The sequence below is a fragment of the Amblyraja radiata genome, chromosome 19 (genome assembly GCF_010909765.2).
Source record: "Amblyraja radiata isolate CabotCenter1 chromosome 19, sAmbRad1.1.pri, whole genome shotgun sequence".
NCBI lineage: Eukaryota > Metazoa > Chordata > Chondrichthyes > Rajiformes > Rajidae > Amblyraja > Amblyraja radiata.
In genome coordinates, this window is record NC_045974.1 from 2,012,925 (window position 1) to 2,037,362 (window position 24,438).

The following is a 24,438-nucleotide window of genomic DNA, read 5'->3' on the forward strand; positions in this document are numbered from 1 at the left end:
TATTGGTTTCTGGAGACACAAGGAAATGCAGATGCTGGTTGACAAATGGATGACAAAGAGCTGGAGTAACTCTGGGCAGGCAGCATCACTATCATACGACCACAGTTTCAAATGCTTAGAGCTATACAGGGTAATCATACCATGCAACATGGGTTACTGCAGCCTGATTACTGCAGTTACTACTACACAATTCAGTATCGATAGGTAATTAAAAAACTGTAGAGATAACTAAACCTGCTTAGATCTAACAAAAAAACGCAGGCATCAAGCTCCAAGCCTTTTTACATCAGTTTCAACAGGTCCACGGTGCACCACCCAGCTACAATAAACGGTAAGACTGGAAAACATGGATCACTTGCCACATATTGGGAGACCTGGCAAAGCCCGACATCAATGATGAAAGTTGCCTCTGCGTCCAGTGTGGCACTCGTTCTAAAGCTATGTCCTCTAGTCTTTGACATTTCTACCCTGGAGAAAAAGATCATGACCGTTTACCCTATCTATCATTTCTTGCTGTCCTGATCCACAGAAGCAAGTCCTACTTTTGTGTTGCTCAAGTGATGTAGCTGTGTCCAGAACTTACATTGAAAGTTTGAGTAGGTATTGAACTGCTAGAAAGATAAGGATTCTTGAATATTAGACCAAAGATGTATCTACTACAGCGCACTTTCCATAAACATTGGGTGTAGAGTAAGACTCAATGGTGCAGAGCAGTTCTCAAACTGGATTATCACATTCTCCCACTGATCCAAAACTCACCTGAGCTATTAACAAACGTCAGGATCTTTCAGTTACGCAGGGCAAGTGCAACTTGTGGTTTGAGAAACATCATTAGAACTGCTCACCTCAGCTTGGCTGAGATTAGTTCACAATTTTGATAAACCTTATACTGAGACCATGGGGTAATAAATATGCAGTGGTGATCAGAGACAAAGTTCCTGCACAAAAGACACATGAAAGACCTCCTGCCTCCAATGAAAGACTAATAGTCAAACCATCAGAGCATCAGTCACCTGTAACATGAAATAAATTCAAACACAGAACTATTGATAATAATGTGGACAACAGAATAATAAGTAGATTTATGTAGCAAGCTTCAACCAAATGGTTGCCCTGTAACATCCCTGTTTCCTGTGGTTTACACTGGTCTGTTCGACCATTCAGTGCTTGCGGAAGGCACACAGCATCATCAAGGATCACAGCCACCCAGCACACAGGCTGTTCTCCTTGTAACCGTCAGGCAGACGATACAGGAGCATGGCTACACGCACCACCAGACAATACAGGAGCATGGCTACACGCACCACCAGACAATACAGGAGCATGGCTACACGCACCACCAGACGATACAGGAGCATGGCTACACGCACCACCAGACGATACAGGAGCATGGCTACACGCACCACCAGACGATACAGGAGCATGGCTACACGCACCACCAGACAATACAGGAGCATGGCTACACGCACCACCAGACAATACAGGAGCATAGCTACACGCACCACCAGACGATACAGGAGCATAGCTACACGCACCACCAGACGATACAGGAGCATGGCTACACGCACCACCAGACAATACAGGAGCATGGCTACACGCACCACCAGACAATACAGGAGCATGGCTACACGCACCACCAGACGATACAGGAGCATAGCTACACGCACCACCAGACGATACAGGAGCATGGCTACACGCACCACCAGACAATACAGGAGCATAGCTACACGCACCACCAGACGATACAGGAGCATAGCTACACGCACCACCAGACGATACAGGAGCATAGCTACACGCACCACCAGACAATACAGGAGCATGGCTACACGCACCACCAGACAATACAGGAGCATGGCTACACGCACCACCAGACAATACAGGAGCATAGCTACACGCACCACCAGACAATACAGGAGCATGGCTACACGCACCACCAGACAATACAGGAGCATGGCTACACGCACCACCAGACAATACAGGAGCATGGCTACACGCACCACCAGACGATACAGGAGCATGGCTACACGCACCACCAGACAATACAGGAGCATGGCTACACGCACCACCAGACAATACAGGAGCATGGCTACACGCACCACCAGACGATACAGGAGCATAGCTACACGCACCACCAGACTTAAGAACAGTTTTTATCCTCGTGCCATCAGGCTTCTGAATTCATAAACACATCGTATATGTTGATTATTTTATTTATTATTATCTTTTACTTACCAATGTCACTCTTATCTTATCTTTTTCTTTACCTTAATTTTATCCATGTAATATCAGTGCTGAGATGACCCGTTGTCTTGTCAAACACATTTCATTGTACCGTTGACCTTGTGTTAACCTACATATGACAAATAAGAACTGAACTGAACACCTTTGTTCAGAAGTGTTGTCACTAGGAGCTGTGTGTCCACGATCACAGGTACAGTTTGCACCCTGTCACAAGCTGGTGCACCATTATATTTTTCCAGCGGAATTTATTTTACAGGCACAGGCCTTTCAGCCCACCGAGTCCATGCCGACCAGCAAATACCCCGTACATTAGCACCATCCTACACATTTACAATATTATTAAAGTCAATTAAAATTCGGGTCCTCGACCTGAAACGTCACCCATTCCTTCTCTCCAGAGATGCTGCCTGTCCCGCTGAGTTACTCCAGCATCTTGTGTCTACCTTAGTATAGTAGGATCCAGTTTGACGAATCTCAGAAACTTTTACTCAGGGTACTGACACGATCGAACTGTGATTCAAATAAACATTCTGCTCTCTGAAACAGATATGGACTCCACTCGACCGAGGTTTTCAAACATTTATTCTAAGTATGTACAATATAGAAAATAGTAAATTCATATGGAAAATAATCTATGTCAGTCAAGCATCAATAAAAATGTTTTCTTACACAATAAGGGCCCTAGTACAGAAGAACTGAGGTATGTGTCACGACTGTAACCAAAGTGACTTGACATTGCATTTCATTAAAAAATCTCAACATATACAAAATATAACGTACAAATAAATAGGTTTCATGTTTCCCAGCATCTAGTGCCTTGGACAAGAGTAAAATACTGTCTGGAGCTAGTGCAGACTTGGTGGGCGACTGCAGGACTGACAGTCTGAGGTATGTCTTTGTCTCTTAAACAATTTTAAAAAATGCAAAAAAATTGTCAGATCAAAGAACAATCATTGGGAGTGTTTTAATAAGAGTGTGACCATAGCTGCCTCCAGATAAGAAAAAGAAACACTCGTACAATGTTAGACTTATGGTAATAAAAGATACAAGCGTGGCTATTGCTGCATAGATATCCCATGGTTTCTGGAAGCAATCGGACTAGCCACAAACAAGAGGAGACAAATCTAGAGAGAGGGTCCAATGCATGTTCATTCTATGCTGGCCTCCAGAAGGTGCCTATCTTCCTGTCAACCTGGCTCAGTGGTTGCTGTCTAACAAAGTTAGAAGACTTGTGGTTTGTAGGCCCAGCACGTGAGCAGAGGAAGTGATCTAGACTGATGCCAAAGGACTACTGCTCTGGTGGAGTTTCCAGCTCCCAATGAGACACTAAACTTGGACACCAAATGCCTGGATTGGGTGAATGCAGGTGATCCTCTGTCCTAACTTTGAGAAAAGCAGTAGTGCCCTGGCCAAGATGCCTGCCTGCCTCCCTCCCTCGCCCATCGTCACTCCAGCAGGCGATTGACCTTGTTGCTGGGCTGTAGACCTTGCTGTGTGCAAATTCACTACCGACAAAACCACAGTGGCTACATTTAAAAACAAAAATCATTGGCTGCAAAGCACTTTGGGGGAACATCGTAAAAAAACTGAAAACTACTAAAATTGAATGCAAACTCGTTATTTTGTACGGAGTCACTGGCAGGTGATTATTGGTACCTCGATAATGGCAACTTCTAATACTGAGCGCAAACAAAATGGCTGCCGAGAGCAGTAGCAGTCCAGTGACCTGGTCTACACCTGCCCTTAGAGACTCACATACGCTGGCTTTCCTCCTCCTCCTAGCCTGGCATAATCACATCCTCCACCTCTGCCCCGACTTACATCACTGACAAACTGGTGGTATGACCACACCTTGGCTAACCTGTCTGCAATGCCCAGGCTAAAACCAGGTCTCACTATTTATTCCATCTGTAAATTACAGCTGACTTTGTAAAACCCCAGCTCACAACCTGTGGGCTTGCCGGTAATCTCCAAGGACTAAATGCAAATGGCTTTCGCTGTGGTTTAGCTGGCTGCTAGTTGTACTGACTCAAGACGTAGACTGGAGGGCAGTGGCGGTCAATACTGTAGCCCATCACCATTTTTTTATAGCAATTGACAAGCGTGTCGTGACAGAGCCAAATGGAATAGTAGGGGGGGAAATCCAAATCAATTGATTAATGCCAGTGCCCACAGCAGAGGTTTATTTGAAAACAATTATACACACAGAACTTGTGATCTGAAGGCTTAGAGTTGCTGACTGGATCCAAACAGCAGGAAATGACTCATAATCTAAACCCTGTTTAAGAAGGAACTGCAGATGCTGGAAAATCGAAGGTAGACAAAAATGCTGGAGAAACTCAGCGGGTGAGGCAGCATCTATGGAGCGAAGGAAATAGGCGTCGCCTATTTCCTTCGCTCCATAGATGCTGCCTCACCCGCTGAGTTTCTCCAGCATTTTTGTCCACCTGTAATCTAAACCCTATCTCTTCTCTCAGTCGACTTCTACATACAGGAGCTAAAGTGTTTTGCTGGTGAACCTGTATCAAATATTTTAAATAAAATAAAGTTTATTTTCGTGTTGTCTCGGGTTCCTTCCTAAGATCGAGCGAATCTGGTAAATAGTCACTGAAAACAAACCTGAGTCTGGTTGATTAAATATTACAATTTCAGCAGCAGAGAACACATCAAATGTTACAAAAAAAAACAGCAAGACAATTTTAAACAAAGAAATGCAGAACAAACATCCTGTGCATCAGTGCAGAATGTTTCTCATGTCAACGACTTAGTGAATCAACTGCGACAATATTGAATAAAACAGGGGAAAATATACAAAACTGAAATAAAAGTTTGCTTTCCTGCTAAGACTACTGCATCACAAAATACTGTGGCTGAATGTACGGTAACAGGGTTAACGGCCACAGAAAAATCATTCTCAATTAGTTAAAAGGATGCGTGGTTCTGGTTGCAGTGCGCCATCCAGAAGATATTGCTTAATTGGCTGTTCTGTTCATTGTTACATTCAACAGACTAGAGTAAAAGGCATCGATATTTATTCTTGTAAACCAGTTTTAACCAAATAGCTACACAGATAGAAATGCTACAATTTAAAGTACAATTTTTTTACACCTGAGTTTCTCATAATACCTATTAAAAATGAAAAATTGCATCTACCCATCGAACTAGAACACTGAAATGCTGTCACAACAGTGTCCTCTTAGATCTTGGCTCCATTTGTGTCTGTCCATCCATCTTGCTCCTTTCTGTGGGATAAGAAGAAGCATCAGACAATGAGAACGTGGCCAATGTTCTTCCCGGCAAAAGCTAGCAATAACAATCAATACAACCACAAATGTATGTGTTTTATTGGGTACAACAACAAAAAATAAGTTTCTGTGACAGGGCAATTTTAGTTTTAATTTAGGGGTACAGCATGGAAACAGGCCCTTCAGCCCACGCCGACCATCGATCGCCCGTTCACACTAGTTCTACGTTGTCTCCCTTTCTTAACCACTCACACTAGCAATTTTACAATGCCTAATTCACCTACAAAGCCTATGGAGCGAAGGAAATAGGCAACGTTTCAGACTGAAGAAGGGTTTTGGCCCGAAACGTTGCCCATTTCCTTCGCTTCATAGATGCTGCTGCACCCGCTGAGTTTCTCCAGCACTTTTGTCTACCTTCGATTTTCCAGCATCTGCAGTTCCTTCTTAATCACCTACAAAAGATTTGGGAATATGCAGACCATATTTGGAATGTGGGATGGAACTCACGCAGTCACAGGGAGAACGTGCAAACTCCACACAGACAGCAGCCGGAGTCAGGATCGGACCCGGGTCTCTGGCGCTGTGAGGAAGCGGCTCGACCAGCTACTTATCAAAAAGATGCAGGTAGACCGGTGATATGTACAGTGATCTCGCCAACTCTTTAGTTCATTTGCTTATCCACCTGTGGTGCTGCCCGAGTAGTTTAATGACCATGGGACCGTGAATAAACGAGTAACAATCACAAACATTTTCCGAGACAGAGTACACACCTGATCAGCAAATGAAGGTCATTTCTGTTCAACTGCCTTTCCCATTTCTGTTCCCGATCCTGATTTCTGATACGCCTGCTCCTGTCCAGGCATTCTATGAAAAGCAAGTAACGTAAACGTACTGTTATTCCCGCAACACTTTGGCAAATACATCCCTGAATTTACAGTAGAGAGAGTGCTGTAGTTATTGAGCAAAATATATTCCCGTGCAGGAGGCTGATGGCTGATTTTGTTGAGGCGTGTAAAATCACGTGCTTTCCCTCTTAGATTAGGGTAAGGGATAAATACTAGATAAGTTCCACAGAAGAAATGGAAGGCATAAGTTTAAAGTGAGTGGGGAACTGGATAGGAAAGGTTTAGTGGGAAATGGGCCAAATGCAAGCAGGTGGGACAAGAATAGATTGGGGCATCTTGGTTTGCATGGGCTGGTTGGGCCGAAGGGCCTGTTTCCGTGCTGTGTGGCTCTAATGTAATGGCAAGTCAGCAGTTTGGGAGTTCAGAGTCACAAACCGTTGCAAGGTTGTACATTGGACATGGGCATCATGGATTACTCCGTGTGAGCACGTCACACACACACACACATACCGCGAGTTTAACTTGCGTTACTTGATTCATGTGCAGATAACGAGAGTCTGCAGTGTGGAAAATAGCGATACGCATCTTTTTCTAAAAATGCAACCACCCCTCCAATGTAAAGATTTATTATTTCTCCTGCACCAGTCGAGTTTAGTTTAGAGATACAGCGTGGAAATAGGCCCTTCGGCCCACCGAGTCCGTGCGACCAATTATCCCCGCACACTTACACTGTCCTACATACGAGGGATGACTTTACATTTTTACCGCAGCCAATTAACCTACAAACCTGTACGTCTTTGGAGTGTGGGAGGAAACCGGAGCACCCGGAGTGAACCCACGCAGGTCACGGGGAGAACGTACAAACTCTGTACAGACAGCGCCCATGGTCAGGATCTAACCGGGTCTCTGGCGCTGTGAGGCAGCAATTCTACCGCTGCGCCACCGAGCCACTCAAGTTTCAGACCTCTGGTCACTTCTACCTACAGTGGCTTGCAAAAGTATTCATACCCCTTGAACTTTTCCACATTTTGTCACGTTACAACCACAAACGTAAATGTATTTTATTGGGATTTTATGTGATAGACCAACACAAAGTGGCGCATAATTGTGAAGTGGAAGGAAAATGATACATGGTTTTCAAAATTTTTTTACAAATAAAATACTGAAAAGTGTGGTGTGCAAAAGTATTCAGCCCCCTTTACTCTGATACCCCTAAATAAAATCCAGTGCAACCAATTGCCTTCAGTAGTCACCTAATTAGTAAATAGAGTCCACTTGTGTGTAATCTAATCTCAGTATAAATACAGCTGTTCTGTGAAGGCCTCAGAGGTTTGTTAGAGAATATTAGTGAACAAACAGCATCATGAAGCCCAAGGAACACACCAGACAGGTCAGGGATAAAGTTGTGGAGAAGTTTAAAGCAGGTTATAAAAAAAATATCCCAAGCTTTGAACATCTCACGGAGCACTGTTCAATCCATCATCCGAAAATGGAAAGAGTATGGCACAACTGGAAACCTACCAAGACATGGCTGTCCGCCTAAACTGACAGGCCGGGCAAGGAGAGCATTGATCAGAGAAGCAGCCAAGAGGCCCATGGTAACTCTGGAGGAGCTGCAGAGATCCACAGCTCAGGTGGGAGAATCTGTCCACAGGACAACTATTAGTCGTGCACTCCACAAATCGGGCCTTTATGGAAGAGTGGCAAGAAGAAAGCCATTGTTGAAAAAAAAGCCATAAGAAGTCCCGTTTGCTGTTTGTCACAAGCCATGTGGGGGACACAGCAAACATGTGGAGGAAGGTGCTCTGGTCAGATGAGACCAAAATTGAAGTTTTTGGTCTAAATGCAAAACGCTATGTGTGGCGTAAAACTAACACTGCACATCACCCTGAACACACCATCCCCACTGTGAAACATGGTAGTGGCAGCATCATGCTGTGGGGATGCTTTTCTTCAGCAGGGACAGGGAAGCTGGTCAGAGTTGATGGGAAGATGGATGGAGCCAAATACAGGGCAATCTTGGAAGAAAACCTGTTAAGAGTCTGCAAAAGACTTGAGACTGGGGCGGAGGTTCACCTTCCAGCAGGACAACAACCCTAAACATACAGCCAGAGCTACAATGGAATGGTTTAGATCAAAACATATTCATGTGTTAGAATGGCCCAGTCAAAGTCCAGACCCAAATCCAATTGAGAATCTCTGGCAAGACTTGAAAATTGCTGTTCACAGACGCTCTCCATCCAATCAGACTGAGCTTGAGCTATTTTGCAAAGAAGAATGGGCAAAATTTTCCGTCTCTAGATGTGCAAAGCTGGTAGAGACATACCCCAAAAGACTTGCAGCTGTAATTGCAGCAAAAGGTGGTTCTACAAAGTATTGACTCAGGGGGGCTGAATACTTTTGCACGCCACACTTTTCAGTTTTTTATTTGTAAAAAAATTTGAAAACCATGTATCATTTTCCTTCCACTTCACAATTATGCACCACTTTGTGTTGGTCTATCACATAAAATCCCAATAAAATACATTTACGTTTGTGGTTGTAACGTGACAAAATGTGGAAAAGTTCAAGGGGTATGAATACTTTTGCAAGCCACTGTAGGTCGGTCCTGTCCGTACAGATACACACTGGGAGGAGGGGATATTCCAGAGAACACATACTGTACAACTCCCCCATGAAGACGGTTCCATCTCTGCCAGGCTGAGTAGCGATATCATTCCACAGAAGAAAGGGCCCTGAATCTGTGCCGAGCTGGCACACTCATTATAAACTGTTTGTTTGACAGTTACTAGCTAGGGCTGCTTGTTCTTACAAAATCCCCAAACTGGCACCGTGTGCAGTTATTGGCAGGGTCACTGAGTGGAGACTGGAATGGGTGCCAACCATTCACCACCCGTGTGTGCCGTGCAGTAGACGCAGTCACGGCAGCGAGCTCTTCACACAACACACACTTACTGTGTATCGCACACAACGCCGCCAGTTTTAATCCTTCAAGAAAAGCTCTGAGTGAGTGAGGTCCTTTGATGCAGCAGAGTATTTACAACAAACAGCATAGGCCCTTCGGCCCACAATATCCGTGCTGAACGATGCCAAACTGATCTCTTCTGCCTGCTCGTGATCCATACCCCTCCATTCCCTGCATGTCCATGCACCTATCTAAAAGCCCACTGCCTCCACCACCATCCTGGCACCGTGACGCCCAACACCAAAGACACAAAATGCTGGAGTAACTCTGGAGGGGGGGGACAAGCAGCTTGACCCTAGACGTCGCCCATTCCTTCTCGCCAGAGATGCTGCCTTTCCCGCTTAGTTACTCCAGCGTTTTGTGTCAATCTTCAGGCCAAACCACCTTGTGTTCATTCAATATCTACAAACTCCAGCAGAGTGTGAGGTTAGGGCTACAGCGAGGATCGACAGCCATGGCTTATGTTCCACACACAGTCTCAGAAATGTTCACGGCACATGCCCTGGGCCAGCTATTGATCCAAATGTGATCGTTTGTTTCCTCAAACACAAGAACATAGAACAGTACAGCAGGGGAAGAGGCCTTTCGGCCCACCATGTCCATGCTGACCATGCTAATCTCCTCTGCCTGCACGTGATCCACACCCCTCCATATCCGTGTGCCTATTAAAAATCCTCTTCAACACCACTGTCGTATTTGCCACCACCACCCCTAGCAGCGCGTTCCAGGCACCCACCACCCTCTGTGTAAAAACAAAAACTTGCTCTACATATATGCTTTAAACTTTGACCCTCACCTTAACACTCCACCCTCTAGTGTTTGACCCTGGGGACAAGGTCTGAGTGGAGGGAGTGGGAGACATTTAACTAGGGTGAACAGGTGATTGATATTCGGCGTGGGCTAGTGGCTGGTCTCAGGGCCTGTGTGTGAATAGAGTGTGTGTACAGGGTGCAGCTGGTCTTACTCTCGCATGCTGTAGGCATCATCGTGTGGCTTCAGGGCGTGGTGCTGCATCATCATGCTGTGGTACTGCCCCAGCCTGTGGTCGGGCCGGCTGTAGGGCTGGCCGTGCATGCGTCCCTGCTGCTGCCCGTTCAGCTGGTGGCGGGTGGGACCCAGCATGGAGTGGGGGGGTCGGGGAGACGGGTGGGGGTTGGCGTTGAAGAGAGCCGGCGACTGTGCGGGGTAGACGGGTGAGTGGGGGAGGAGTGCGTGCGGGCCCTGTAGACCCGGGTGTAGTCCGTGCCGCCTGTAGATCAGGCCAGACGCGGACACGGGCTGCGCGCTCTGTCTCTTGGCCGCAGCGTTGTGACTGTCCAGGTCCAAGATCTCCTTCGGGCTCTCCGCTCGCTCCTGCTCCTTGTCCGCCTTTTCGTCCTTGACCGAGTGAGACACACCGCTGGCCCCCGCCATCGTGTTCTTGCTGTCTTTAGAGCTTCCATTCACCGCTTCCTGCAGCGCGTGTGTGTCGGTCGAGGCGTCAGCGGCCTGCAGGGACAGTTTGCCGTTGTGTACGGCCATGTGGGTGGGCGGCTGGAGCTGGTGGGCAGTGGGGGAGAGAGTCTGGGGCCAGTCCTCTGCTGGGTAGCCCTGCCCTTGGCCATAGGGGTAGTAGTGGGCGTGCTGGTACTGGTGGTAGGGACCTGGCATCTGCTGCTGCGAGCCGTGGTAGGGATAACACTGAACCTGATGCTGGTACGCCGGGTAAATCCCAGGCGGCAACTGCTGCGGGAAGTTGGGATTGGGGAAGGTTTGCCGGTTTGGGAATGTCTGTGGTGGAGCCATGCCCCTGCCGAAGGGCCTGCAGCCGTGTGCCATGCTGTATTGTCCAGTCACTGTGTAGTCGGGGCTGTGCCCGTACTGTGGGTGCATCAACATGCCCATCACGCCAGGGTTGGCGCCGCTATTCTTGCCCGCTCCCGATTCCTCCGCCATCTTCAGCAGCCCGGAGACGGTGCCGTGATCGGACGGGTCGGGGTAGTGCCGGGGGCCGGGCATGCCCTGAGCCACCGGTGCCGGCTCGTCACCCTGGGCCCGTTCCTCATCGTCTCTCACACATTTGTTCTTCCTCCCTCTGCCCGCTCTGGCGCCGAGCTTCTTGTTGTTCTTCACCCTGCTCTTCGCCGCCCCCTTCTTAGAATCCGCATTGGATTTTCTCTGCTCCCTCCCGGCCTTGGCGACGGAACGGCTCGCGTCCCCCAACCCAGCGGTCGACGTTTCTTCCTCTTCCGTTTTGATGGACACCAGGCCGTTTGTGGGGCTGCCGCTCCTGCCCAGCTCGGTCCCGTCGGCAGTGGAGCTGTCGGGGAGCCGTGCGCAGCTCGGTCCCGTCTCTGGGGGCGACGGCGCGGTCTCGGACTGCTGCTTCGCCGGGGGGGACCCGCTTTTTTTCATTGGCACCTTTTCTGCTAAAGACAAACATAAACGACATTAGTCACTGCAGATCGCCATGTTGCAACTGTGCCCTTCACAGGGTTGGGGAGCCGTGGAGGAGAACCTCCAACCTTCTGAATGTAGAAGTTTGGAGGCCGTGTCACAGTTGTACCAGACATTGATGAGGTCACATTTACATCACCCAGCAGGGGGAGGAGGGGTGATCTTATTATTTTTTACACACAAAGGGTGGTAGGTATAGAGCACTAGCTGCCAGAGGAGGTGGTTGAAGCAGGTTAAGAAACATTTAGACAGGTACATAGAATGGGTAAATGTAGAGGGATCCAAGCCAAACGCAGGCAGATGGGACTAGTGTTGATGGGGCATGTTTGGCTGAAGGGACTGTTTCCACGCAGCATCTCTAAACTAAACTAAGAAAGAATGAAAATTCTTAGAAGGAAACCTTGGAATGAAGGACAAACTGACCGAGAACTGCCAATGAAAGAAACTTTTCTTTGGGAAACTTTGTCCAAAATAAGCATGTGACTTTGTAACTATTTTACAGGAAGGAGATTAAATGGGAGGAAACAAAGTACATAATAAAAAGCAAATCTGCTCAGTTTTTTGCTGAGTACATCTAAATCAAATCTAGAGTTAGTAACCTAGAGTGGGTTTGGATGAGTAGAGTTACCTTGAGTTTCGGAGACGGTTTTGGGCATCTCTGTTTCCGTTGATGGTCGGGCACTGGTGTCGAGCGGTGGTTTGTGAGCGGGCACGTTGGATGCATGCTGCTGCACTGCTGCAGGCTGCACGGCTGTTGCGCAGGGGCCGGGGAGGTAGGGCGCGGTGTGCTCGGCGGGTGGGCAGACAGGAGCGGAGAGCTGCTGCATGGCTATCATCTCTGGGCTGGAGAGCATGGAGTCCACGTGCAGCCCTTGGTGGGGGGGAGGGGAGCGGAGGAAAGGAGGGGGCATTCTGGGCGAGCCGGTGGCCTGGGAAGCGTTGGGGAGTCGGGGGTACACTGGGGGCCCGTTGTGAGGTAGATGGCCTGGCTGGTTGGGCCAGTGGTTCAGGGGCACAGAGGCCCTCATCAGGTTCTGCTCCACCATCTGGGAAAAGGGGTGATGCTGAGACAGAGAGGGTTGGCTCGGGCCGACCAGCTGATTTTTGCCAGTCGGCGCTAAAGTTCTTTCCACGGAGCCACCGCCGCTGTTGTTATTCCACACGGGACGCGGTCCGCGGCAAGGTCCATTCAGATGGCCGTACGGGTTGTACACATGTCTGTGGGCAAAGTCAGGCGGTGGTGGCTGGTGGGCGGGACTCTCCAGCCGTTGTGTTGTGTATCCCGGCTGGAAGGGTTGACTCGGGTACATGCTGCCTTCCTGAGGTGGGAGAGCAGCCACTGTTCCTGGAGGCACTGACGGGGGCCGAGGGCCAAGAGAAGGCCCATGAACTGGCCCGACGTAGCTGGGCTTGTTTTTGGGGCCCAGCATCTGCGGTCCTTGCTGGTCATTCAGGTTCACCTGGTGCTGTAATTAGAAGGAAATATTATTTCTGGATCTCCAAACAGTGTTAGAGTAACTCAGTGAGGGGGGGCGGGGGGGGGGGTCAGGCAGCATCCTCTTGTTCCATTCATCTCCACACTAGGCAATTGTTTTTCCAATATACCAATGAATAGGAGAATGGTCCCAGCCTGTTCCCCACAGATGGTGGCTGACCCACTGAGTTACTCCAGCAATAGACAATAGACAATAGGTGCAGGAGTAGGCCATTCGGCCCTTCGAGCCAGCACCGCCATTCAATGTGATCATGGCTGATCATCCACAATCAGTACCCCGTTCCTGCCTTCTCCCCATATCTATCCACCGTTTGAGGAGCATCCTCCCCTCAAAGACCAACCCCCCGTGAATCCAACTAACGCATAGAGGATATGCTGAACAATGGTGGCGTTCCCAGTGAGCAGTCTCTGCACCATTTCGAGATTGGTAGCTGCATGGGTCTCAGAGGTAAATATCAGTGCACACTCCAGGAATCTCCAGAAACCAGGATCCCAGGTGGAAAATAACATCACCATATGAAGATGTATAAAAGTGCCAGACAATTCCACAAACAATTTCATGCATTGATGAAGTGGTTATATCATTCAGTATTCTGAAAAGTCATGATGTGGTTCTATAAGACGTTGGTGAGGCTGCATTTGGAATATTATGTGCAGTTCTGGCCAGCCCGTGATGGGAAGGATGAGGATGCTTTGGCGAGGATACAGAGGAGGTTTAACAGAATGCAGCCAGGATTAAAGATTATTAGCTCCAAGAAGAGGCTGGCCAAACTTGGTTTGTTGTCCCTGGAGCGTCGAAGGTGATGGAAGTTTAGAAAATATGATGCATAGATAAGGTCGACAGTCAGAACCTATTTCCCCTAAAGCTAAAAATGTCAAAGAGGGCGTTGTTTTAAGCAAAAAGGGGGAACGGTGTGGGGCTGGTGGAGGCAGATACGATAGTGGCATTCAAGAGGCTTTTTGATATGCTGGGAATGGAGGGATATGGATCACGTGCAGACAGAGATCACTTTATTTTGGCATCGTGTTCGGCACAGACATTGTGGGCCGAAGGGCCTGTTCCTGTGCTGTTCTACATTATATGATGATTGGGCGGCCAGTTTAGAAAGTCTTTATTTTGCATTTTAAATTTGCTGGAGTTACTTTCCCACGAGATGACTATCGCCCAATAGCTGTGTTGGGTGCAGAAACTGCTGTTAAACTGGACGTCATTCGCGACGCAGAATAAAAAATGTAAAAGGCCACCAGGCAGAATATCACCAGCCACGAACAGACTGTCGATGTGGATTCACAGCTGAGTGTCTTGTACAGACTGAACTCATTACCTGCATTATGAACTGGTGGTGCAACTGCTGCCGAACTTGGTCAGTCATCCGTGGGTCCCGTGGCGAGCAGTACCGGTACGCAGGCTCTGCTGCCGTCCGCGAGCCAAACATGCACGGCACCGGCGATCTCTGCCGAAAAAAAAAACATCGCAGTCGGCAAAGTGTGTAAGAATCAGTCCGAAGAAGGACATCGGTCTGAAGAAGGGTCTCGACCCTAAACGTCGCCCATTGCTTCTCTCCCGAGATGCTGTCGCACCCGCTGAGTTACTCCAGCTTTTTGTGTATGTAATAAGTTTATTGGCCAAGTATTCACATACAAGAAATTTGCCTTGGTGCTCCGCCCACAAGTAACAACATGACATACAGTGACAGTTACAAATGACTCAGAAAACACTAAACATTAATAATAATAAAACATTAATGATAAAACACCATTGATCAAGCATGTGAACCAACAAAATACCAGATCAAAGGGAGGCTACATATTTTTGGCTGTTGAGTAGAGCAACTACTCGTGGATAAAAACTGTTTCTATGTCTGGCTGTGGCAGCTTTGACAGTCCGGAGTCGCCTTCCAGAGGGAAGTGATTCAAAGAGTTTGTGGCCAGGGTGAGAGGGGTCAGAGATGATCTTACCCGCTCGCTTCCTGTCTACCAGCAGTTGGCTACGTCCCGCTTTGGCAGAGGGAAGGGGGGGGAGAAGCAATGCCAGGGACACTCAGTCTAGATTGCTTCCAACGCTTCACCGCCAATAAAACTCGACAAGGTGTTTCCACTGCGGCTTTAAAAGGTAAGTGCAGAAGCCCACCTCAACAACAGTACCGCTAAACCAGGAAATTAGATGAATTATAGTGGAGGCACAAGGAACTGCAGACGCGGGAATGCTGAGCTAAGCACAAAGTGCTGGAGGAACTCAGCAGGTCGGGCAGTGTAGGACAGGTGATGTTCCAGGTGTGTTCGTCATCGGTATGAAGAAGGGTCCCAAGCCAAAATATCACCTGTCCATTCCCTCCACAGACGCTGCCTGACCCGCTGAGTTCCTCCAGCACAGTGTTTTTAATTATAGCAGTAGGTGACTAAATCTCCGTCCAAGTTGTCAGGTCGAGAGGAGAATGGCATTGCTCCTGTTCAAATATTGCTGAAAGTACCTTCCTTATGTAAAGTTCAAGAAAGAACCGCAGATGCTGGAATAATCGAAGGTAGACAAAAATGCTGGAGAAACTCAGCGGGTGAGGCAGCATCTATGGAGCGAAGGAGTGGGTGACGTTTCGGGTCGAGACCCTTATTCAGACTGATGTCAGGGTGGGGGAGGGGGGGCGAGGCCCCGCGTCAGTCTGAAGAAGGGTCTCGACCGGAAACGTCGCCCATTCCTTCGCTCCATCGATGATGCCTCACCCGCTGAGTTACTCCAGCTTTCCATATGTAACGCATCTAGATGCTGAAATATATGACATGTGGCCTGGATCAGAGGACATTGGCCATGAGGAGAGGTCGGAGAAAGTCGGATTGTTTTCGGTGGAGCGTTAGAGGTTGAAGGCAGACCTGACAGACGTATATAAAACGGTTACAGCTCAGCCAGTCAGAAGCTTTTACCCCAGGGTGGAAATGTCAAAGACCAGAGGCCACAGCTTTAAGGTGAGAGTGGCAAAGCTTCAACGAGATGCGCGGGGGGAAGGTATTTAAAATAAAACACACACAGAGGCTGGTGGTGGAAGCAGAGAGTGGTATTTAAGAGCCTTTGGATAGGCATGTTGATCTGCAGGGAATGGGAGAACATTGATCATGTGTAGGTGGGGGTGACGAGATCAACTTGGCAACATGTTCACCACAGACATTGCGGGCCGAAGAGCCTCTGGTACTGTATTCTCTGCTCTTTATGCTTCACACGGGTGTCAGAGACGAAGCTGGAGAGAACATTTGGACAAGAGATAAAATGCTTTAAAAAAAAACAACAATTTAAAGGTTGACACAAGAATCCAGGAAACTTGAGCCCCAAAACACCAAGTGCTGGAGGAACTCAGCGGGTCGGGCAGCAGGCAGTCTGTGGAGGGAATGGACAGTCGATATTTTGGGCGAGGACTCTTCTTCAGGCTCAAAGGGGTTTGACGGTTTCTGGGGATCTAAAGACGTTCACAAACAAACCATAAACTCAAGAAGAGAAGGGCGATATCTTACTTGCTGGCCTTGAAGCTGATACAATTGGCTTGGTGATTCAGCGCAGGACATTCCCTTGTAGGAGGATGCGGCCACTGGGAAACTCTGCCCATTTACCAGCTCCATTGTGCGTAAGGGAGGCCCGTGTAGCATGTGGTCGCGGCCTGCATCAGCCGCGGGGCCGTGCACCTCACCATTAGTCTGCTGCGACTGCTTCTTCACGGCCTCCTCGCTAAATCTACTCGACGTTTCAGCCGCTTCTTTTCCGAAGCGGCTGGGCTTGCTCCGCCTGCGCTCCTTCTTGTCCTTGTCGTCCCAGCGCAGGTTAAACTCCTCGTCGCTGTCCGCATCTTCTGCGGGAAAGTGTTTCAACATCGACTTGTTGAAGCACCTGTCCAGAGCCTCGGCCATCTTTGTGTATTCTGTCAACGCAAAAATTAAAACGGAGCAATGAGAAGCAGCACACACATGTACACACACACACACACACATGTACACACGTACACACACACACACACACATGTACACACACACACATGTACACACACACACATGTACACACACACACGTACACACACACACACACACATGTACACACACACACATGTACACACACACACGTACACACACACACACACACATGTACACACACACACACGTACACACACACACGTACACACACACACACGTACACACACACATGTACACACACACATGTACACACACACACGTACACACACACACACGTACACACACACACACACGTACATGTAAATTTACATACGTAAATGTAAATCCCCCCCCCCCCCCCCCGAGTGCGTAGGGTAGTGTTAGTGTGCGGGGATTGCTGGTCGGTGCGGACTCGGTGGGCCAAATGTTTCCGCGCTGTATCTCTAAAAACTAAACAGTACGTCTGACAATTCAACACTCTTGACTATTCTGAGCATTTTACAATGCTGATGAAAATATATTCCTGACTTACCATTTCCTTCACCATTATACTCCAGACAATCTTCAAACATGACCTTCATATCAGCCACAAATTCTTCTTTCACGTTATACTGTTTCTCATTGAGTTTTCTTTCAATGGTCGATAGGTCCATTGGTGTCTGTGAACAAACAGAACCGATTACGAGGTGACTACCAGAAACTGTTCAACAATAGACAATAGGCGCAGGAGTAAGCCATTCGGCCCTTCGAGCCAGCACTGCCATTCAATGTGATCATGGCTGATCATCCCCAATCAGTACCCCGTTCCTGCCTTCTCCCCATATCCCCTGACTCTTATTTTTAAGAGCCCTATCTAGCTCTCCCTCTTGAAAGCATCCAGAGAACCAGCCTCTACCGCCCTCTGAGGCAGAGAATTCCACAGACTAATCAACGATTAGAGATGTCGAGGAAAATCAATGTAAAAAACCCCATAATAACATAAATACTTCAAGAGGCACAAGGACCTTCAGGTCCCCCCCTACCCTGCCCCTTCCCACCCATATCCCTCTGGCCACATATATTCTGGCCACACACTCATCTCCCTGCTACCTTCCGGTAGAAGGTACAGGAGCCTGAAGACTACAACGACCAGGTTCAGGAATAGCTACTTCCCCACAGCCATCAGGCTATTAAACTTGGCTCGGACAAAACTCTGAACATTAATAGCCTATTATCTGTTATTTGCACTTCATCAGTTTATTTATTCATGTGTGTATATATTTATATAATGGTATATGGACACACTGATCTGTTCTGTAGTCAATGCCAACTATATTCTGTTGTGCTGAAGCAAAGCAAGAATTTCATTGTCCTTTCAGGGACACATGACAATAAACTCTCTTGAATCTTGAATATTCAACTCCTCTTCACCTCCAGCCTTTGTCACTTACTCCACCCATCTGCCAAACATCCCCCCCCATCTCTATCCACCTATCACTTGCCAGGCTATGTCCCACCCCACCTCTCTTTTCCAGCCCTCTCCCCCCTATGACATCTGTCTGAAGGGTCCCAACCCAAAACATTGCCTGTCCAGTCCCTCCACAGATGCTGTTTAAGAAGGAACTGCAGATGCTGGAAAATCAAAGGTAGACAAAAGTGCTGGAGAAACTCAGCGGGTGCAGCAGCATCTATGGAGCGAAGGAAATAGGCAACGTATTTACCTATTTCCTTCAGGGTTTCGGCCCGTAACTGCCTATTTCCTTCGCTCCATAGATGCTGCTGCACCCGCTGAGTTTCTCCAGCACTTTTGTCTACCTCCGCAGATGCTGCCTGACCCACTGAGTTCCTCCAGCACTTTTGTGTTTTGCTCAAGATTCACGCATCTGCAGTTCCTCCAGTCTCCAACTGCATCACCAGGGTTTACAATCTCGAACTGGAAGTTGGTGACACAATGAGACCACTTTTCACCCAGTATAATTCACAGTGTGCACTTCATCGTTCAAATAAACAATAGCTTCAGTTCAAATTATACCTGGTTATTTAATACTCGAGAAACATGGGTAAACAAAAAAGGTCACAAACTGACCTTAATTCAAACTGAGTGGATATTTATGATCTATTCTTTCCTGTAAAACCACATATGAAAGTTTATTGTACCTCACTGTCATATAAAATATAAACATTATGAGGCAGAGACGGTCAAAATCTTACCCCCCAGAATGGAAAACGGAGTGGCATGACTTTAACGGTCAGAGGGGCAAGAGTGGTTGGCATTTGGAACGTGTTGCCAGGTGGGACAGATACATCAGTGGTGTATAATTACATTAGGCACATGGACATCCAGGGAATGGAGGGGTATGGATCACTTGCAGGCAGAGGGGGCTAGTCTAACGGCTTCATGTTCAGCACAGACATTGTGGGCTGAAGGGCCTGTTCCTGTGCTGTACTGTTCCATATTCTACGTTCAGTCCTGCCTAATGGCCCTGTCCCACAGTATGAGTTCATTCTAAGAGCTCTCCCGAGTTTGCCCTGATTCGAACTCGGAGATTTACGGTAATGGCCGCTCGTCGGTACTCGGGACTCTTGTGGACATTTTTCAACATGTTGAAAAATCTTCACGAGTCTTCCCGAGTACCTGCCGTTAGCGTTACGAGCCGCCAAGAGACGTCCCCGAGCTCCGACGTACCCGCTCTACGTTAATTCTCCGTGCTTACCCCTGAGTTAGATTTTTTTTAAACTCGGGTGAACTCTTGGAATGAACTCGTACCGTGGGACAGGGCCATTACTTTGATCTCATGTTGCAGTCTCGGAGTTAAAGCTGTAATAATTGAGCAGTGTTTGGTGAAAAACCTGGACAAGCATTTTCCTTAATTTCTGCAAAGTGCACAACTACACAGTTAGTGCAAGTGAAAGTGGGAAAAGAATGTTGCATGGCAATCCTTACTTCAATGATGTCGTAGTAGTTCGGGGCATACGATTCATCGACAGGTTCGAGGAACGGCCATGAATCCTTGTGTGCTTTAACAGTATCTAGGACTAAACAGAGGCAGAGCTCAATCACACCATCTTACACAAGTTTAATGCTTGAAGCAACGCCTGGTGTAGTTACATTAGTTTAACTTTAACAGTTAAAGTCCGTTTTCCTCTCCAAAAGACAAATACGTACCTTTGTACATGGCCACGTAATCTTCGTCCAATTCGAACCTACAGCAGAGAAGTGATACAAAATACACGTTTACATTTCATGATAAAGAGAATTAAGAATCAACAGCGGTGCGGCGGGTGGGGCTGCTGCCTCGCAGCACCAGAGACCCGGGTTCAATCCTGACTGTAGGTGCTGTCTGTACGGAGTTTGCACGTGGTCATCGTGAGTTTCCTCCGGGTGCTCCGGTTTCCTCCCACGGCCCAAAGCAAACAGGCAAACAGCATGGATGCTTTTAAGGAAAAATTCAAGGTAAAGCAATTGAAAGAGGAGAGGATGGAAGGACACGAGCTGATGTTGAGTGAGATGGGACTCTGGGCCCACACGCGTGTTTCTGCTTCACGTGATACGGCACTGGTTTGTAATGTCTATCGACATGCAGTGAGCATCTGTGTTTTGTGTGCTTAGCACACAGATAACGCTACAGTAGACAATGGGTGCAGGAGTAGGCCATTCGGCCCTTCGAGCCAGCACCGCCATTCAATGTGATCGTGGCTGATCATCCCCAATCAGTACCCCGTTCCTGCCCTCCCCATATCCCGATTTCATATGTGCATATCGCATAGAAACATAATAATAGGTGCAGGAGTAGGCCATTCGGCCCTTCGAGCCAGCTCCGCCATTCAATATGATCATGGCTGATCATCCAGAATCAGTACCCCGTTCCTGCTTTCTCCTCATATCCCCTGATTCCGTTAACCCTAAGAGCTATATCCAACTCTCTCTTGAATACGTCCAGCGAATTGGCCTCCACTGCCTTCTGTGGCAGAGAATTCCACAGATTCACAACTCCTTGGGTGGGAAAACGTTTATCCTCATCTCAGTCCTAAATGGCCGACCCTTTATTCTTAAACTGTGAGCCCTGGTTCTGGACTGCGCCAACATCGGGGAACACGTTTCCTGCAGACTATATTGTGGGCTCTGGCAATTTGATCAGAGCTGTACCTCTTGTACTTGGGCACGACCTGATTCCACGCGAGTATGGTATGACCCAACTTAATTGGGTAGCTCACAAACTAAAAGCATGTCACTGTACACACGCCAACACCGCAACAAGTTGTAGCATTTTTCTGAGCTTTGTTGCTGCTGCTCAATATCCTGAACAAAATCCACTGACATTGTTAATAATACACATTTTACGGATATTATTTTTTGGCACCCGGACCGTGCCTCCCCCCCAGCTGAATCGTTGATGACATTGTGCGACTACCACATGGTTCCCCCCCCCCCTCAGGTGTAAAGCAAGAATGTTTAATTTAATTTGAAATAGTGCAATTTTCTCCCTTATTTAATTACCAATCTGGTAAATCAAACCCAGATGGGATTGTACAGCTTGCTTCTATTAAACCCCCAGCAACATTCCGTTTTATGTTCATCGTGGACATTCTTTTGGGTAGGGTTCGGGGGAAGTGAGAATACAGAGGATGGAATGAACCTTTCTTGTGGCCACGAGCCTCCCATTCCCACAGTCAATACGTACAAATCTTTTGCCTTCTTATCTTTCTTAATCGGCACGAATGGCTCCAGGTTCATAAGTTCAGGAGGCAGCTCTTTTCCCTGAGAAAGTAACCAGGCTCTCTCCTCCCTCATCTTCCTCCTTTTGGCACGACCTGGAAGCAAGGAAGAAATATTTCCCAGGCATGAGTGGGTTAACTTGTGATGAGCGTTTGTCGGTACCGGGCTCGTACCTGCTGGAGTTTAGAAGGATGAGGGGACACCTCATTGAAACGTACAGAATAGTGAAATGCTTGGATAGAGTGGATGTGGAGAGGATGTTTCCACTAGAGGGAGAGTCTAGGACCAGAGGTCTCAGCCTCAGAATTAAAGGACGTCTTTTAGGAAGGAGACGAGGAGAAATTTCTTCTTTACTCAGAGGGTGGTGAATCTGTGGAATTATTTGCCGCAGAAGGCTGTGGAGGCCAAGTCAGTGGATATTTTTAAGGCAGAGATAGATAGATTCTTGATTAGTGCGGGTGTCAGAGGTTAAGGGGAGAAGGCAGGAGAATGGGTTTAGGAGGGAGAGAGAAACATAGAAAATAAGTGCAGGAGGATTTCTCCTTTATCCTTAAACTGTGACCCTTTGTTCTGGACTTCCCCAACATCGGGAACAATCTTCCTGCATCTAGCCTGTCCAACCCCTTAAGAATTTTGTAAGTTTCTATAAGGTCCCTCCTCAATCTTCTAAATTCTAGCGAGTACAAGCTGAGTCTATCCAGTCCTGACATCCCAGGAATCAGTCTGGTGAACCTTCTCTGCACTCCCTCTATGGCAAGAATGTCTTTCCTCAGATTAGGAGACCAAAACTGTACGCAATACTCCAGGTGTGGTCTCACCAAGACCCTGTACAACTGCAGTAGAACCTCCCTGCTCCTATACTCAAATCCTTTTGCTATGAATGCTAACATACCATTGGCTTTCTTCACTGCCTGCTGCACCTGCATGCCCACTTTCAATGACTGGCGTACCAGTGAAAGGCCCCGCGAACGGGCCAATAGAAGCCTCACGATTCGGGACGGACGAAGCTGCTGTTGCTGGAGCTCGGAGTCAGTCACCGACCAGATCAGTTCCCGATGTTACCGTCCACAGGGCCTGCGGCCACCAAAAATCGTGCCCCCCCCCCCCCCCATGTTTTGATAGCGATTTCCTCCCCTTTGTAGAGGAGTGGGTGAGAAAGTGGTTTAACATAGAACAAGGGTGAATGGTTGATGAATGGTGGGCATTCAGTGGGCAAAGGGGCCTGTATCGATACTGCATCCCCAAACTAAATCCCAGTAACATATTAAACTGGAGTTGGGGAAATCAAATTAAATGTTAGTGGGAACTCAAAATCATTCAATTACAGAAATTACCTGGAATTTCCATGCAAGACATATTTATTAGTAGCTGTAAAGTAAAATGTTTGAACATATGACGAGCACTAAAATGCAAAATAACCTCTTCATTTATGACAATATTTTATTTATCGCGTGAGGTTTTTGACTTGGTTAGAGTGTCCTTGCATGCTCATGATCCACTGGCATTGAAGGGAGGCTGTGGCTTGGTGCCAGTGTTCCTGGACCATAACGAACAGGAACAGGCCCTTCGGCCCGTATTGTCTCTGCTGGGCAAAGTCCGAGGTTGCAGACAAGTGCAGCCACAGGAATCCACCAAGCCTGTCAGGATCCTTCATCAGACTGGGGTGGAGAGGCTGGACAAGAGAGGTGGGGGCAGGGCAAAGACTAATACCCTCCCCACTCCCTCCCTTTCTTGTTCCCCCACCCACCCAGCCTCGATACACATCCATTTCCTTCACTAGCCGCCCCGACTTTACATTTCACATTTCTCCCTGTCTGACGCCCTTCTGTCACCTGTTTGCCCCCGACCTTTGTCACATAAGTCAACCCCCCACCTCTGTATCCACCTCACTTGCCAGGATGTGTCCCGCCTCCATCTTTCTCCACAAATGACTCTCTTTTCCAGCTTTCTCCTGGCCACTACAATCAGTCTGAGGAAGGGCCCTGACCTGAAACGTGGCCCCTGTAGTTTCCCTCCACAGATGCTGCCTGGCCAGCTGAGTTCCTCCAGCTGTTTGTGTTTTATGCAACACTTGGAAGCAACACAGTGTGAGAAGGTGATAGGACCAGAGACACATACCTTCCACAGCTTTGACTCGCTCTTCAAACTCCCTCCTCCTCTCCTCCTCCACCAGTTGCTCCTGTTCCTTCCTCTGCACGGCCAACAGGAGTTGACGTTCCGCTTCCTCCTCTCTCCGCTTCTGCTCCTCCACCTTCGCAATCGCAGATATTTTCTCCTGCAACATAAGTGAACATTTTGTTGGCTTCCCTTCAACAATGGTGGAGCTGCCTTGTGTGATCTTTACCCACGTTGATCTTTATGCCGGCCAAAATACTCAATGTTACCCCGTGAAAATTACGCTGAGAGACTCCAGGCGGATGGTTTTACAGGTGCACAACCTTTTATCCGAAGTTCCAAATAACGAAAACCTCCGAATAGCGGACATTTTTTCGGTCCTTGAAGAAAGGTCCTTGAAAACGTTCACCGAGGGCGGCCCGCAGAGGTGACAGCGGAACCTCCGGTCGGTCCTCGAAGAAAGGGGAACTAAA

The 24,438-nt window shown here is 47.9% G+C and overlaps 1 protein-coding gene across 3 annotated transcripts in view; it reads right to left on the reverse strand.

Moving 5' to 3' along the window:
- Positions 1–5,256: 5,256 nt before the first annotated feature.
- Positions 5,257–24,438, reverse strand: part of LOC116983680 (cat eye syndrome critical region protein 2) — a 92,354-nt gene continuing 73,172 nt past the window's right edge. For 2 of the 3 annotated variants that reach the window (XM_033037446.1, XM_033037444.1), the window contains exons 9-19: positions 23,969–24,125; positions 21,816–21,945; positions 20,300–20,337; positions 20,078–20,169; positions 17,687–17,813; positions 16,726–17,126; positions 14,553–14,681; positions 12,361–13,198; positions 10,261–11,704; positions 6,257–6,350; positions 5,257–5,483 (exon numbers count right to left, since the gene is read on the reverse strand). In XM_033037446.1, coding sequence (XP_032893337.1) covers positions 6,275–6,350; positions 10,261–11,704; positions 12,361–13,198; positions 14,553–14,681; positions 16,726–17,126; positions 17,687–17,813; positions 20,078–20,169; positions 20,300–20,337; positions 21,816–21,945; positions 23,969–24,125 — 3,432 coding nt within the window. In that variant the 3' untranslated portion in view covers positions 5,257–5,483; positions 6,257–6,274. The remainder of the gene's footprint in view (positions 5,484–6,256; positions 6,351–10,260; positions 11,705–12,360; positions 13,199–14,552; positions 14,682–16,725; positions 17,127–17,686; positions 17,814–20,077; positions 20,170–20,299; positions 20,338–21,815; positions 21,946–23,968; positions 24,126–24,438) is intronic. The other variant, XM_033037445.1, reaches the window with a different exon arrangement.